Raw genomic sequence first — 18,206 nt, 5'->3', positions numbered from 1 at the left:
TAGATGTATTCTAACATGGAGAGACAGAATATCAAAAAAGAAAATCCAGAAAATAACTTTAAAGAAAATATATTAATTGATTTGTATTTCGTTGAGGGAAATAAGTATTTGATCCCCTAGTATGCATTAGGAGTTCTGGCTTTCACAGACCAGTTAGACACTCCCAATCAGCTTGTTACCTGAATTGAAGACACCTGTTCTAACTAATCACCTGTGTGAAAGACACCAGTTCACAGAACCAGACAATAAGACAGATTCCAAACTCTCCAACATGCGTAAGACCAAAGAACTCTCTCAGGACCTCAGAGACAGGATTGTTGACCTGCACAAACCTGGAATGGGCTACAAAAACATTAGCAAGATGCTGGTATTAAAGTAACAACCACTGGTGCAATTGTGAGAAAATTTAAGAAGTATAACCTGACCATCAATAGACCTCGGTCTGGTGCTCCACAGAAGATTTCACCTCGTGGGGAGGCAATGATTATGAGAACTGTGAGAAATCGGCCTGCAACCACACAGCGGGAGTTAGTGAATGACCTCAAAGCAGCTGGGACCACAGTTATCAGGAAAACAATTGGCAACACTTTGCACCCGAAAGTTTGCAGTGCCCGAAAGGTACCCCTGCTTAAGAAGGCACATGTGAAGGCCCGCCTTAAGTATGCCAATGATCACCTCAAAGAGATGAACTCTACTCGTCATTTGTGGAGGAAGAAAAATGCTGCCTATGACCCCAGGAACAGTGTACCCACCGTCAAGCATGGAGGTGGAAGCATTATGTTTTGGGGGTGTTTCTCTGCCAAGGGCACAGGGCTACTTCACCGCATCAGTGGGAAGATGGATGGAGCCATTTACTGTGCAGTCCTGAGGGACAACCTCCTCCCCTCTGCCAGGAAGTTGAAAATGGGCCGTGGTTGGGTTTTCCAGCTTGACAACGACCGAAGCATACAGCAAAGGCAACAAAGGACTGGCTCAAGAAGAATCATATTAAGGTCATGGAGTGGCCCGGCCAGTCTCCGGACCTCAATCCAATCGAAAATCTATGGAGGGAGCTGAAGGTCCGAGTTGCCAAGTGACAGCCCACCAACCCTAATGATTTAGAGAGGATCTGCAAAGAAGAGTGGGCCAAAATCCCCCCTGATATGTGAGCTAACCTTGTAGTTAAGTACAACAAACGTCTGTCCGCTGTGCTTGCAAACAAAGGCTGTGCCACCAAGTATTAGGTGCTTTTGGCTAGAGGGATCAAATACTTATTTCCCTCAATGAAATACAAATCAATTAAAATATTTTCTTTAAAGTTATTTTCTGAATTTTCTTTTTGATATTCTGTCTCTCCATGTTAGAATACATCTACCATTAAAAGTATAGAATGATCATGTCTTTATTAGTGGGCAAACCAACAAAATCAAATACTTTTTACCCTCACTGTATATCTGTTTGTAGGTGCCGCTGCAATTTCAGACTGAAAAGCCTTACCTCGTTTACTCAAGTATATTGAACACAAGTGAAGATATTTTGAAGAATGCTGCTAGCTGGCACTCATGGACTTCTAGTAGCAAAGACAACACTATAGATGTCAATGAGTGCAGCATTCTTCAACATATCTTCACTTGAGTAAAGGATGACAGATCTTTCATTGTTGGGAGAACTGGGAACACTAGCTAGTTCACTTCACTTATTAGCTAATATTTGAGTGTACTGTGCTGTGTGAATGTATCTCTAGCACAAACTGAAGCATAAGTGTGTTTCCATAACAGTTTTCCACAAAACTTTCACAATATTTTCTAAGTGTTGTTAAAAACTGTTGTGAAATGAAGACATTTCCATTCTAACCATTGTTCTGTGGCTAAAGCTCAACATTTGCTGGTCAGACATTGGGAAACCCCTGGCGCTAGTTCAGTAGATATTACAGTAGGATTACTCAAATCACAGTCAACACACTCTTATATTTCACATTATAGTCACACAAATGGCAGGGCAATGTGCTTTAAACATTACAGGATGCATCAATTTTGTTCTATAAAGGCTAAATTGAGTCTGCAGTGTGTAAAACAGATCTTCTCTGTGTTGTTTTGTGTTGTGTTCACACTTATTGTCAGATCAACACACAGATAAAGTAGTTCAGGCATGTTTTGAGTGCATAACAGTCCCGTATCACTACGCTGAATGATTTGACTTCTGTTAATGCAAGGAGCCGGTGTGATGAACAAAGAGCAGGAGTCAGAGATACAATTTATTGAACACAATAGTTTACAGTTTGATCAGAAAACAGCTTCAACACACTCCATGGGGTTCGCAGGCCGCTCTGCGTACAGTCTCAATTTCACAGAAATGATAGGAAGAGCAGCACACATGTGGTCAGTGACCAAATCAGATCATCAGGAATTCATACTTCCATTGTTTTCTGACATGATGCTGTTTTCTGCTTCTGCTTCCCACATTGTGCACTTCCTCCTCGAGTGTCGCTGTCAGAGCTGCATGCAAATGAGGGCCGGCTGAAGCCTCCCTATTGGCCTATTAGCTCTAGATTGACAGCTTCCTTCTCCAGCCAATCAGGCGAGGAGAAAAGCTGACGTCACTCTAATGACGACCAATGCGCACAGGCGAGGACAGAGAAGTGTATAATAATTAACAATCGCTCTTAAATAACAATCTGCAGTGATCACACAACAGTGACAGAGAAGAAGAAAGAGGAGAAACTAAATAAACCAAACACAAAGCAAAAAAAAAAAACCTTACTTAACCCATAACCCAACCCTAACCAAACCCTAACCTAACCCAACCATAACCCTAACAAACACCCTAACCATATCCTAACCCTAACCTAACTCTAAAAACAAAAAGTCAAGTGTTTAGGAAAGAAAGAAAGAAAGAAAGAAAGAAGCGGTCAGGTTTGTCCTCATTAGTAAAGATGATTACTCCTCTATGTTGTGCATGTCTAACTCTAAACCCTAACCCTGACTGATTAAACTTCATTAACAAACACGTTTAACTATCAAACCTTTAACTATCACTAACTTACTCCAATATTTACTGATGTTTCATCAATGAGGACCAAAGATTTTCTCCAAACAAGCACGCACATTATCTAAAGAACACAAGCAGAAATAAGCTAAACATCATAAATAATAAGCTTATTAATATCAATAAACATCTATTAAAGTCATACTCTAAACTACACTTGTGTCCATAACCTATATCTAAATATCCCAGTCTTGACTAAACCGCTGTTATTTAGCAAACGCTGCTGTTCAAAATGTCCCCATTAAACTCCTTCAGCTACTGGTTTAAGTTAAAGCTCATTTGCAGAAGTCCAGCGCTTGCTTGGAGAACAAGTGAGAAGAAGAAGAAAGCAGAAAGGTGTGAGCAGCAGCACTAGAAATAATCCTCATCAGATCTGAGAAATCCACCGCTGGGCTAAAATATGTCTGTGGCAGGAGGCTCTTATATCTAGCGTATTCGCCCATATAATCCTGCCCCGCCAGCGCCATCTACACCACCCCATCCTATCTCTGTTAAAGAGAAAACGCCTTCAAAACCGGCCCACGACGCCCCTGTTATATGCGCTTATCTCACTTAAACCTGCCTAAAGTCCCGTTAGAGCTACGACCACTGTCTAAACTAGGCTTTCTGTCTTTATAATGTATTGACGCACTACAGTAATGATATGCAGACTTTATCTTTTACTATTACTCCTACAGCTAGAGAAATAAAGCACACCAGTATGCTAATAAATCCAGCAGTTTGATTGATTAATCTGTGACTATTTCCCTTAATATGACTATTTACTCTACAGTCAGTGCTAACCCAGTTCAAATAAAACACTACGTCCTGTCTAAACGTCAATCAACCTGCTTTCCTTATTTCAAACGATTAATGCTGTCCTGCCGCAGACACATTCTACCCCAGCTGAGGATTAGCGCTAACACTCAATCTCCGGCGTCGCCTGTGCGCATCGGCCGCCATTAGAGTGACATCAGCTTCCTTCCTCACCAGATTGGCTGGAGGAGGAGCTGTCAGTCTAGAGCTTATGGACGAATGGAGACGCTTCAACCGGCCCTCATTTACATGCAGCTCTGACTGCATCCCTCGTAGGAGGAAGTGCAGAATTTGGGAAGCAGAAGCGGAAAACAACAAATGACAAACGTCAAACATGGAAGAATGAAACCGTTTCCTGCTGCTGATGGCCTCTACGTCATGCTGAACCACTCGTGCTCTAAAATCTCCTCTAAAACAGGTCCTGTTTCAGGGTGGAAACTGTATAACCGCCCCAACAGATCCCGGCACTCTGTGGAAATATTAAAGAGAGAACATGTTAGTCATGGATGCTCTCGATGATGATACAACACAGAGATTTATTCAGTGGTCTGGTGAAATTCTTGATTCTGATTTGCTGGAATGAAATCATTAAATCCAGTTTCAGTCAGTTATAATCAGTTCTAGATGAATGTGCCACATGCAAACATTAGCCATAACCATTTCATTGGATGTGTGCTTTACCTGGAGGCAATGGGGATCAACCAAGTCGCAAATACGGTCAGAAATGGATGAGGTAGCTAACACACGTTACTATGAGCTATAATATCAAACACACATCGTAACAGACAGAGATTCAGTCAAATCTCCTGCAAAAGTACTTTAACTTGTCAATGAAAATGACCATGGAATAAGTGGGATTATCAATGAATTACTGTTTGCTTTTGCCTCTGAATTTGAAATCCATGCGGCAATCTACTGACTATACATTACTTGTTTGAAAAAAGATTTGAAATTTAAAGTGAGAGCTTTTATTTAGAGCCATGATGACATATGGAGGCAGTAATGTCCAGCTGTTTCCTGTCCAACTGTTATACATATTATCCTAATAACACATGTTAAGTTTGACGAATATGGCAGGGTTGTACACTAAAGCTGTATTCCATTGTATTTCATAGACAGACATAAAGTTCTGAATGAGTGAAATCAGCTCAACACACCTGTTTACTGTGGTACAAACCACTTTCTATACTGAAGTAAATTATTTCATGTATTAAATAAATATAACGCCACTTTTCTCATTCAAAATATGAACATATTAAAGCCGAAGAGGCTAATTTACATATTTCACAATCATATTATAAGTGGAAATAAGAAATGCAACACATGATGTTTACTCTGATGTCACTCGATATTAAAGTGAGTGCGCACACTGAGCACTTCTGTCACCGTTTAACTCTGAGCATGACGGTACGCTTTAGTTAATGACATATGCACTGTGATGAGCTTTATATTTAGAGTTAATTGTGAAATAAACATAGTAAACTGTTTGTTAAGAGTTACATGTTCTCTGGAGGAAACAGCTGTGATGATGAGAGGAGCGTTGAGGAAACTGTAGATACATGGGAAACCGACTGCTCCTCCATGACCCATTGGGGTACAAGTGATACAAGTGTTTCTACAGCAAAGAACTGCAAATATGCAGATATTATACCAATCTATTGATAAACACAGCTTCTGCTCTCACTCCACACGGCTGTGCTTTACTGATTAAATGACTAATTAGTTGAAAACAGAAGAGCTGAAGTTTGCTGCCGCTTTCTTATTAAATTTAAAGGGGACTGAGCTGATAATATAGTAGTGAAACATTTAGTGGGGCTGAGTGAAAATAAGTGGCCCAGCGGCACCCATGAGCTGCACCATGTGTAGTGTTGTTTTCTCACCTGCTGACAAACTGGGGTTAAATTGTGGACTTCCATCTCTGGAGAAACAGCCATATCCGTTGACCATGTATGACAGCATTCGTCTAACAGCCCAGACATGCGCTTTAACAGCAGAAAAAATATAGCTGAAGGGTTCCCCCTCCTTTTTACGGTATCTCGTTACTCCTGCAAGTGAGAGATTTTCATGTTAGTAATTCACAATATCTTTGCCTTCCTGACATCAGCATACATGCACAGGAGGTTACAGATGAAGGGTCAGTTCACCCAAAAATGTCATTCTGTTATTAATAACTCAGCCTAAACCCCTGAGACCTTCATTCAGCTTCTGAACACAAATGAAGATATTTTAGAAGAAACGCGAGAACTCTCTGACCATATATGCCTTCAGTGGTTCAACTGGAAATCATGACTTTATTGAACAGTTTCTTGTCCTCAGTGTCAGTATATTGCGCACTCTCAGAAGAGCTCTGTGCAGTGACGTACACCGCTGATGTCCTCCTCTGATTGGAAGAAAGCACAGGCGCATCCGAGATGCTACATCAGCAGTGCAACCGAGAGCAACATGCGTGAAGGCCTCAGAGCTCTCCTGAACGTGCGCAATATACTGACACTGAGGATGAGAACCTGTTCAATAAAGTCGTTATTTTGGCTTTATGTGGAAATAAAAGTATTATTAGAGTCTGATAATGCTCTGATTGATCCACTGAAGGCATATGGTCTGTTTTGAGGATGTTGTGGGTCCGTTTATAGACCCTTGCTGTCTATGGAGACTCAAAGAGCTCTCAGATTTCATCTAAAATGTCTTCATTTGTGTTCAGGGGTTCAGGACGACATGAGGGTTTTTCATTACTAAAGCTATCTTCAAATGTGTGAACTTTCCCTTTAATAAGCAGCACTAAAAAGCCAACTCACCCAGAGTGGGGCATCTCCAGCAGCCTTTTGAAACATAAGAACTGTAGCCAAAATCAATCAGCTTCAGCTGCAGGGTCTTTGGATTGACCAGGATGTTTTCTAGATTCATGGACCCATGGAATATGCCATGCTCAATGCAGTGCTGTGCAGCAATAATGAGCTGCACGATCAGCTGCCGGGCAACACTCTCACTCAGGCAGCCATTGTTCTCCGTGATGAACTTCCCCAAGGTTATGTACGAGGACGCGTACTCCATGACCAGGTAGTTATTCCTTCCCTCCATGGCGTACTCGTACAGCTCTATGATGTACGGGCAGAGCGGAGGTTTCTTGAGGATCATCATATGACGTGCTTCTGGTATCACATATGTAGAATATCCATCCTAGAGAAAAATCAAGTCAGGAAAAGGTTAGATGTGAGTGTCTCATATATTTATGGCATTGTAATGTGTCAATAGCTGTGTTTCCATCCAAAGATGCTGATTAAACTCATGTGCAAAACTGGCAGATCATATAAAAGAATCAAGCAGCGTTTCCATCAATGAGTCCAAGTGAATTAAATCATCACTGAATTATAAACTGGCGGCAAATATCAGTCAGAGAAATGAGTTTCGCCACAGAAGACCAAGACCAAACACAATGAGCGCGGTAAATGCGGTGGCTTTTAGAGACGGGAGCGCAGACAGATGCTCAAGACAGTTCTGGAGGGAATAATAACAGAAGAAGAAGAATACTGAAGCACTGTGATGACGGACAGAGGCTAGAGATGGGTACCGAAACTCTGTACATTATCAGTATCGCAGCTAAATTATAAAAGATCGAAGTATAGGAAAGCTCTGACGTTAACGGTTCTGCTATCGGTTCTGGAGAATTATTGCTGAGTAAACATTACTAACAGTAGAATAATTAACTGACCAACCTTTTCTAATTTGTGATATTCGTCTGCACAGTGGGAAATCTCACATGAGGAATGCTCATGTTTCTGCCCAATAGTACAACGGCGAGTGCGTCAGGTATAAAAGCCTTCACAGTTCTCAGCTATGCACGCCCGTTCACTGGAGGCTCGCGCTGAGCGCACACACATAGCTCACAACATAGACTCGGGCGCACACACAGCTCGTAAGCTTGCGGAGTGGCGGAGAGAACCAAATGGGGTGTATTTCCTGAGTGGACAGCGACAATGCCCATCACAACAAACACAACAAGTTGTTTACTTGTATGAGCAGAAACCAAGCAATCTAGCTAAGCGAAAGCATCTTTCAAAAGTGCATTAACTGCAGAAAGACAAATGAAAAGTTTTCGACAGCTAGTTTAATGTACATCATCCACATCGTTATGCTAGCAGTCAATCACATAAAGTCTCTGTAAATTAGTCTCATATTAATAGTTTAATAAACACACATTCAGTTACAATGAAAACAGTATTTCTTTCTGCAGCAGCCTGAATACATCTTAAACATTAAAAAGGCTTTTACATTACTGTATTTACAAATATAGCCTAATAATAAACTATTCTTATTAGGAAATTATACAATTATTTTTACGTTGTTCACTCCCAAAACACCGGTGACTCATTTATGCGAATGTGTTGATGAAAAATCCTAAATATTCTCTTATTATTTAACTGCATTTTGCAACTAAAATAAGATATTTTCAACTGCAGGAGCACAAGAAACCAAGAAAGATCCTGACTTCTGGCAGAAAAGGCAAACATGTTGATTTTTCTCCAGAAGAAAAAAGGTTAAAACTGAGAATCACTTTTCTTCAAACCATTATACATTCTTTTACAGGAAAATCTGTATTTATTTGTTTTACATTTATTGGTTTTGCTTTATTTTGCATAAATGTAATAATAAAATTAAGTGTTGTTAATTCTGTTCAATTGTTTTTTTTCCTAAAAATAATAAGGTTTATAAGAGAACAGTTAAAGTACTAAACTAATAAGTGTTATCGATAAAAGTAGTAAAACCAATAAAACCTTAACGATACCATCCCTAGCTGAGGCCATCTACAATCAACATTTCAGATCTGACAACCTGGAGAGCTGCAGACCAACATTAATGACACAAAGACCCTGAACACACATTGATATCATCACATGACCTCTTCTGACACAATCACATGACTTGTTTAATCTGAATGCTGGAGTTTATCAGGTAAAAATGCTCCTGATGCAGTTGATGTACATTTTTTTTCTTCTGAAATAAAGTTTATCCTAGTAAGTTATGCGCATGACAACATGTTTGTGCATCTTGGTGTTTTCAGCATTGTTTATGTGAGAATCCTAAATGTGCATGAAACAGGTGGATGGAAACAGAGCTATGTTCACATATTAACTCAAACTCAACACTACATGTGACCCTGGACCACTACACCAGTCTTTTGTCATGTGGGTTTATTTTTAGGAAAACTCTAAATTCTGACTTTAATTAAAGATTTAGTTTCAGTATATATTTGTGCATTTTCTATCAATGTGGTATTATTATCATATGTAGTTTACATGGAAATGTGCTGGACTTAGTTGAAGTTATTAACTTTAAAGCTGATTTTCTCAATATTCAGATGTTTTTCACCTTCCAGATGGTCAAACAGCCGCATCTCCATCAAATATTGTTCTAACAAAGCAAACATGATTGAAAAGCTTCTTTACTGATCTTTCAGATGATCCACAAATCTCAGTTTCAGACATTATGACTGGTTTTGTGCTCCGCAGTTCATCTGCAAAAGCTGATAACCCCCATTATTAGAAATGTCCAGAAACTCTTTAATATTCAGTCAAAACAGGATTTCTGGAAATAACTAAACACGTCCAGTTTCAGTCTTTTCCATAAAGCGTGTTGTTTACACTTGCACCCTTCAATACACAACATGACTAAACATGGAGTTCATCACTTCTCTTCAGTTATTTGAATGCAAACTTACCACGTGGTACAACTCTCCATAATAATCCTTAATCACAATTTTTATGGCAACCTGCAAAGAAAGCATAAAGTCAAAACTTATTCAACCAGAGATGTCTGATCACACACACGCACACACACACATACATACACACACGCACACACACACACACAAACACACAAATGAAGTGAATGTTACCTTCTGGCCGTCAGATTTCCGTGTAGCCAAATAGACAGTGCCATGGCGTCCCTCTCCCAGCTTCTCTCCAAGCACATATCTGTCAAGTAAAGATCCTGGAGAGAAATACATCACATTTATGACATTGCTCACTCCTGTGACTCTTCTGCTCTAATCTAATAGTGAGAAAATTCTGTAAAACTCTGAAAAATAATACAAAACCCTGCAGATTAGACAGAAAACATTATGACAGAAGACGAACCTGAGCTGCTGTCTTTAACTGATCTGCTGTCTTCAACTGATCTGCTGTCTTCAGCTGATCTGCTGTCTTCAACTGATCTGCTGTCTTCAGCTGATCTGCTGTCTTCAGCTGATCTGCTGTCTTCAACTGATCTGCTGTCTTTAGCTGATCTGCTGTCTTCAACTGATCTGCTGTCTTCAACTGATCTGCTGTCTTCAACTGATCTGCTGTCTTCAACTGATCTGCTGTCTTCAACTGATCTGCTGTCTTTAGCTGATCTGCTGTCTTCAACTGATCTGCTGTCTTCAACTGATCTGCTGTCTTCAACTGATCTGCTGCCTTCAACTGATCTGCTGTCTTCAACTGATCTGCTGTCTTCAACTGATCTGCTGTCTTCAGCTGATCTGCTGTCTTTAGCTGATCTGCTGTCTTCAACTGATCTGCTGTCTTCAACTGATCTGCTGCCTTCAACTGATCTGCTGTCTTCAACTGATCTGCTGTCTTCAACTGATCTGCTGTCTTCAGCTGAGCTGCTGTCTTCAGCTGATCTGCTGTCTTCAACTGATCTGCTGTCTTTAGCTGATCTGCTGTCTTCAACTGATCTGCTGCCTTCAACTGATCTGCTGTCTTCAACTGATCTGCTGTCTTCAACTGATCTGCTGTCTTCAGCTGAGCTGCTGTCTTCAGCTGATCTGCTGCCTTCAACTGATCTGCTGTCTTCAGCTGATCTGCTGTCTTCAGCTGATCTGCTGTCTTCAGCTGAGCTGCTGTCTTCAGCTGAGCTGCTGTCTTCAACTGATCTGCTGTTTTCTGCTGATCTGCTGTCTTCAACTGAGCTGCTGTTTTCTGCTGCAGTTTTCCCACTGCTGCTGCCGCCATGTTGGATCTGTGCTGTTTTCATTCGTTTTGCAGCAACTGTGTCCTGATTTCTGCTGTCCTGATCCAGACATCCAGCCTTTCTCTTCTGTCCTCTTGGAACTTCTGTGGATTACAGTCAATAATGAATTATTAATAATCGGTTATTTCAATATTGGCATTTATTTTACTCTGGGATTTAACAAATGGCAGCAGTGCTCCAGTTTTCCAGTATTTCTCCAGTCATAAAGAGTGGACTGACCTGAGCTGGACGCCTCTGTGTCGGCATCTACACTTGTGTTCTCCTGCTCTGCAACTCTGATGCGTTTCCGGCGGGCAGATGGTTTGCCTCCACCAGAAACACTCTGAAAAGCATCATCTGCTTTCCGCTTCTCTCCTCTTCCTCCTTATGTGGATGACAACACAATGAACAATACACTCTTCAATTAATCAATCATGTTTTATTATTTCATGGCAGATTTCTGTTGTGCTATCTGAGGATTCAAATATCTAAATATGGAGAAAATCACATTTAAGAGAGTAAAAGATCATTGAAACAATAAAATAAGCTGAATTAATTCACTGCATTAGCGGATTAGAGCGCACATTCATAGTTTTCTTAGTTTAGTTTATTTTTCATAGTTTAGTTCCTGTGACTAAAATAACTCAAAACAAATGTTCAGATAATATGACAGCTTGAAAAATTAAAATTAAACCAACATCACAGAAGAGTTTTGATCAAATCGTGAATCAGGATATCCCTTAAAATATTGTGATATCATCATATATGTCCATATGGCGCCCCTACAGCTTCCTAAAGCACACTGACCTGAGCTGCTGTCTTCTGCTGCAGTTTTCCCGCCACTGCTGCTGCTGCCATGTTGGATCTGTGCTGTTTTCACTCGTTTTGCAGCAGCTGTGTTCTGATCCAGACATCTAGCCTTCCTCTTCTGTGCTCTTGGAGCTTCTGTGGATTACAGTCAACAATGCATTATTAATGCTCAGTTCTTTCATTGATTGGCATTTATTGTATTTGGGGATCTGTTCAAATGGCAGCAGTGCTACTAGTTTCCAGATGTTTTGTCATGAAGCACTACTGAGAAATACTTTGCACAATACTGCATCGTTCACAGTTTTAAAGGCACAATATGTGAGACTTTTATAATGAAAATCTCCAAAATCCACTAGAGGAGTGATTCATGAATGATCTCGCTGTGCATTATGGGATAGAGTAGCGTCCACTGGATGCACACTTCCGAATCTCTCCAGTAGTAGTAGGTCATCCGGGTACTTCTCACATGCTGTTTGTCAAATACTGTGAATTTAGACATACTACTCCGCTCACGTACTGTCTTAATGTACTATTTAGTATGGAAGTGTGTGATTTTAGACTCAGCCAGTGTGTGTGTTCATGCTAATGACGTCACACATCCTCTATTTCTGCTGTTTGTCTAGCGAGGTTTTAATATGTTTGTGTTTTATTTGACTGCACAGAGCAGCATTATAACAGAAGCCTGAAATGTAAAACAGCACACCTGAGCTGAAGAACCAGACGCGGTGGACTGTGGCATAATAAAAGCTCTGCTGCTTTGTGTCGTCGTGCACTGTGCCTTTAAGCTGACAAATATATGCTCATACACTTGTAGAAGAGTGTGACGGGAGACTGACCTGAGCTGCTGTTCTCATCGCTGGACGTCTCTGCAGCTTTGATGCGTTTCCGCAGAGCGTATGGTTTGACTCCATCAGAATCACTCTGCAAACCATCATCCGTTTTCCTCTTCACTCCTCTTCCTCCTGATGTGGATTACAGTCAATAATGAATTATTAATGATCGATTATTTCATTAATTGCCATTTATTTTACTCTGGGATTTAACAAATGGCAGCAGTGCTCCAGTTTTCCAGTATTTCTCCAGTCATAAAGAGTGGACTGACCTGAGCTGGACGCCTCTGTGTCAGCGTCTACACTTGTGTTCTCCAGCTCTGCAACTCTGATGCGTTTCCGGTGGGCAGATGGTTTGCCTCCACCAGAAACACTCTGAAAAGCATCATCTGCTTTCCGCTTCTTTCCTCTTCCTCCTAATGTGGATGACAACACAATGAACAATACACTCTTAATCTAAACAATCATTTATTTTTTTTTATGCCTGTAATGAAGCTTTTCAACTCTGAAAACTGGACTGACACAGTTTCAATTTACTACAACTTCTATATTAAGCTGCTTTGACACAATCTACATTGTAGAAAATAGTTTGGACTGTGGGGGAACCCGGAGCACCCGGAGGAAACCCACGCCAACACGGGGAGAACATGCAAACTCCACACAGAAACACCAACTGACTCAGCCGAGGTTCGAACCAGCGACCTTCTATCTGTGAGGCGAACATGCTACCCACTGCACCACCGCGTCACCCTATTTGAATGATTTTTTGGCACATATAAAAGTGGATAATTTTCACACATACAGTGTATTTCTGCCATTGCTTTAGCAGCTAACTGATTATGTATTATAAATTTTAAGTGATGAAACTGTAGAAAAGTGTGATTCTGTAACGGGAAACTGACCTGAGCTGCTGTTCTCATCGCTGGACGTCTCTGCAGCTCTGATGCGTTTCCGTGGAGCATATGGTTTGACTCCATCAGAAACACTCTGCAAATCATCATCCGCTTTCCTCTTCACTCCTCTTCCTCCTGATGTGGATTACAGTCAATAATGAATTATTAATAATCAGTTATTTCAATAATTGCCGTTTATTTTACTCTGGGATGTAACAAATGGCAGCAGTGCTCCAGTTTTCCAGTATTTCTCCAGTCATAAAGAGTGGACTGACCTGAGCTGGACGCCTCTGTGTCGGCGCCCACTCTTATGTTCTTCCGATCTGCAACTTTGATGCGTATCCGTAGAGAATATGGTTTACCTTCACCTAAAACACTGTGAAAAGCATCATCCTCTTTCCACTTCTCTCCTTCACCTTTAACTGTGGATTAAAACACAACAAACATTAAACTCTTAATCTAAATCATGATTTTTATTGTCATTAATTCATAAAAAATACAAACATTGACAAAATCACTTTTTAAATTGTCAAATTAAGTTCTTAGCGGTGCAGATTATAAACATCAAACACTGAGTTTTTATACATTTACAGCGGCAGGTCTGTAAATAATCTTCATGAAACATGATCATAATATTCTCCTGCTTTTGTCATATTTCAGGCCCGTAGCCAGAGTGGGGGGTTCGGCTGGTTTGAAAGACCCACACCTCAATGGAAAAGGTGCAGGATTTGTCCTATACATGAGCTCATTTGTCCTATTTTGGCTGCTACATCACCATAAATTGTGAAAATAACCTGTTAAAAAAATGCTTTAAGACTGCAAAAATGTCCACATTTTGAGAAAAAAGAGCCGCCCCTTTCACCAGGCTGGCTACGGGCCTGCATTTGTAATGTAGTTTGGCTATTGCTAACATAAGCCCTGGGTCCTGAGTCACATTTTTGCACAATTGAATAGTCATTCATTATTAGTATAGCTGTTAGTGCATTAAAATGAACATTTTCACTATTATACATTATAAATCAGGCCCGTAGCCAGGGGGCGTTGAAGTGGTTTGAAAGACCCCCTCGTCGCTGATATATGATCCAGAATTGTCCCAAGCATGAGCTCTTAGTCCTATTTTGACTGCTATGTCATCATAAAGTTTGAAAATAACCCATCAAAGAAGGCTTACAATAAATCTAAACAATTTTTTTCCTGAGTCCGACATCCAGCGGTGCAAGAAAACATACAATATGACAACAGTGAAGTCATCTTTCACTACAAGTAGCCCAACGTTTATTCAGAATCTTGGACGTTTTTGAAAAAATACCAATAATAAGGTTTGAAGCCAAAAGTTAAATTTAATACTTATTAGGCTTTTTTTTGTTGAACTTTCAAAAAGTTAAGCTCTACAATAATATTATGTTTTGAGGAAAGTTGAATGTGCTGATCAGTTTATAATTGTCTCAAAAATGACAACAGACTATTTTAGATTTTCTCATTTAAAACTTGAACTCTTTTTAAAAATTACATATAATATCCTCTTAAGGCCCAATGTGTTTTTACATGCATTTTTTTTATTTCTCTTTGCTTTTTGGGCTTAATGGAACCTTATTAGAATAAACATCTAAGTATCATCTTTTGATATGATGTACTTTTAGAGAAACCTGATGTCCATATATGTGGACTCGTGGTCTGAATTTACATAAACACTTTCTCCTGACTGTTTTTAATGCATATATAACATAGAAAAATGACTATCAGAGAGTAAAAACAACATTTTTTTCCCATTTTGGACAGTTCAAAAATAGGGTTTGGGACATTTCATATGCTGCAAAACAGTTGCAGGATGACACTGTATGTCTGAAACAAAATATAAAACATTCAAAGTATTTTAAACAGCCACTTAAGAGCTAAAATGTGCTGTCTATGACTGTGGCCACACAAGCCCCAAAAGGTTATAATAAATTAGTATTTTTAAAATAATATTTTTATCATATTTCTTCATTCTATTTATTTAGCAAATGCTATTATGATGACCATCCATCAAGCTAATCCAGCTCAAAATAGTGCTTAAAATGTCACTAAAGTGCAGTATTATAATCTCATTATTAAGAAAAACATAAGGCTAATAACTGTAAAAAGGTCTACATTTAGAGAAAAGGAAGCCCCATTCCCCCCAGGCTGGCTACAGGCCTGTATATCATTATATATTCATTAGGAAGAGTTTGACTCTGACTCAAGTAAGACTTAGTAGGTTATCTGCATTTTACTCTGGTGTTTTATTAGACTGATGTTGTTCACTAAAACACTGCATCTGCATTTATATTCACTACCGTACCGTCAGGTTATTGACTTATGATCGCTATATTTTGGCTAAACAGCAGCACTGGGATAACAGACACCTGAATGTACACACAAACGGTTAAAAGCGACCGTCTGATGCGCTCACGGCAGTGTAATATTGCATGGTTGTATTTATTAATCCAAAATAAGTACACTAGTTATTTTAGAGTGTAAAAATAGAGTTTTAGTATCAAAAATCTGACATATAAAACAGGCAAATACAAAACACATGTGTTCTTAGTGTCTGGACTTACCCATCACGGTCTTAAAACTTTCCATTTCCGCTAGAATCTTGAAAGGTCTTGTAGACATCGTCTGAAATCTTTCAACTGTTTTGCTCGATGTGTTTAACGACCGAGAGCAACTTTCACAATCAACCTTCATTTCTGGTTCCAGCAGATTACTGAAGCTGAGTTTGTGCTTGTCTGCAGACTCTCTACAACCGTTAGAACGCGTTCTGCTGTTGCTAAGCAACGAGTCATCTTTCCTGAGGGTCTGTGACCTTTACCCTATAAAGCAGCGCGTATTATCTTTAATACACAAGTTTATAAGATCTGTATATTATAAACCTGATCACTCTTTTGATTAAAAGCCTGTTGTATATAGTCTGATATGTGTATTTTGCCCTCTTGTGGATTTTCATGACACTGCAGGCAGTGGAAGAGCTTTTTTGATCTTTTCAAAATGGTGGCGCTCATTGAATTGCTCGCAGGCGTTTTGGCTGGAAACTGTTTGCTAATTTCAAGATGTTATAGTAAGAACACAACTTTAAATGTTACTAACTTCTATTTCTTGATAGAAACAAAACATAATTATTTAATAATTAATTCTTTATGTTACAAATAAATTGTGCTGAAAATGCAGGTATCAGATTTGACCCAACAGGTGTAAAAGGTGCATTATTCATTCCCGAACAGTCATGTCAGATTTGTGTTACGTCATCTATATCATACCTACTACAATGCAAACACAGCATTTGGATGATTGAATTAATCTAATTAGTGACTGAAATGCCATCTTACAGTACATTGCGGGTATTTTTACAATAATTCCTAACGGTAAACTAGATCAATCAATATATGTGTATTTTAGGTGTCAAAAAGAAAAGAGGGAGGAAATAGAAAAATAAAGTGTTTTGAAAACATCATCAACATAATAATGGATAGAATTAAAGTGGTTAGGGGAAGATGAGGATAGGGTTGCCACCTGTCCCTTAAAATACGGAATCGTCCCGTTTTGAATCAATACAGGACGGGTTCTGTCCATACCTGTCAACCCTCCCGTTTTTCCCGGGATTCTCCCGTATTTTACAGTTCTATCCCGCTATCATGCCGTAAAGGTATTTTCCCGTATTTCTCTCGTATTTTCAGTCTTTCTCTCTATAGCCTCCCTATACGCAACCCATACCGGCGAACCACCTGGGGTCGCTTCTTGCTCTAAAACGTGAGTCTTCTGTGCTTTCACTTTGTTTAGGAATGAAAACACTTATAAATAAATATTAAAAATGGTGCAATTCCATTTCCTTTTGATTACAGGTGCCGTCGATAATCCTATCCGCTTGTTAAGTGTGACGTCACGCGATGCGGCTTCCGGGTCCAAGCGCTCTATTCAACTGAATGGGGAGACTCATGAAATGGTAATAATAAACGTTTACAAATCGATTTAATACTTTCGAAAATCACGATCGCAATATATATTTCAATGCCTAATATCCGATGGCCAGAAAGTCATTCATTTTTTATAAATTGTTACATTTATGGTATTTGTAATGCAGCAAGCCCAGAGATTGTTGTGTACACTATGACTTTATATAAAATTAACTTTAATGTGTGATAGGAATAAAACGTGATCATAAACGAATGATTTCTCCACTCAAATGAATGGCGGCTTGGACCCAGAAACAGTATTACATACGTCACCACTTAACAATCGGATACAATCCTCAAAACAGTCATATAATTTAATGGTCCATGACTGTCAGCTGAAGTGCTCCATAGTGATAAACAGATGGTCTGGCATTTATGTGCATGTTTAAACAGACATACACACATAATTAATAATAATAAGATATAAAGATGTCGATCTTGGTGTTTTTTTTTTCCAAACACAACTTATTTTGTCTTAAATGAGCATAAAAAGTTAGGAAAGCAGTCGAATGCTTTCATTATAACATTAGATGTGTGCATTTTTAAAGTGACACCTCTTATTTAATCTAATAAAAAAATCTTAAATAAATGAGAGATTCATTCGTTGCTCTTTAATCAGAATGTGTAAGTTATACAGTGGAGAAACGGCTAATGAGATTGATAGCTTGATTCTGTTTCATTATAATAGATATTCATTTTAATAAGCTGAACTGTTTGCTAATGTATTTGCTGCTAATGTACATATTTATTTTTCTTTTGTTAATAATATTTTTAAAACATATTACTGACCATTTAACTGTTTATTTACAATGAAACAGCTCCAAATGAACATATTTAGTAATTTGGGGATATTTTTAGGGGGGAGGGGGGGTGTTGGGGGAATCCCTTATTATGGT

The 18,206-nt window shown here is 39.2% G+C and overlaps 1 protein-coding gene across 2 annotated transcripts; it reads right to left on the bottom strand.

The window, feature by feature from the left end:
* Positions 1-2,213: 2,213 nt before the first annotated feature.
* Positions 2,214-17,485, bottom strand: LOC110438302 (uncharacterized). 2 transcript variants are annotated; one of them, XM_073937716.1, is made up of 13 exons: positions 15,919-17,485; positions 13,615-13,761; positions 13,349-13,474; positions 12,719-12,862; positions 12,453-12,578; positions 11,614-11,751; positions 11,047-11,190; positions 9,951-10,910; positions 9,710-9,804; positions 9,533-9,583; positions 6,612-6,993; positions 5,700-5,864; positions 2,214-4,288 (listed from the first exon to the last, which is right to left on the bottom strand). In XM_073937716.1, exons 1-13 carry the CDS (start codon positions 16,046-16,048, stop codon positions 4,191-4,193), a joined length of 2,706 nt encoding a protein of 901 aa, XP_073793817.1. In that variant the 5' UTR covers positions 16,049-17,485; the 3' UTR covers positions 2,214-4,190. The 2 variants fall into 2 exon arrangements, with proteins under 2 accessions (XP_073793817.1, XP_073793818.1); XM_073937717.1 differs by lacking the exons at positions 11,047-11,190; positions 11,614-11,751; positions 12,453-12,578.
* Between the last annotated feature and the right edge of the window lie 721 nt (positions 17,486-18,206).

The sequence above is a fragment of the Danio rerio genome, chromosome 22, assembly GCF_049306965.1.
Source record: "Danio rerio strain Tuebingen ecotype United States chromosome 22, GRCz12tu, whole genome shotgun sequence".
Taxonomy (NCBI): Eukaryota; Metazoa; Chordata; class Actinopteri; order Cypriniformes; family Danionidae; genus Danio; species Danio rerio.
Note: the sequence above shows the minus strand (reverse complement) of the source record. Positions and strands in the feature narration are given on the sequence as shown.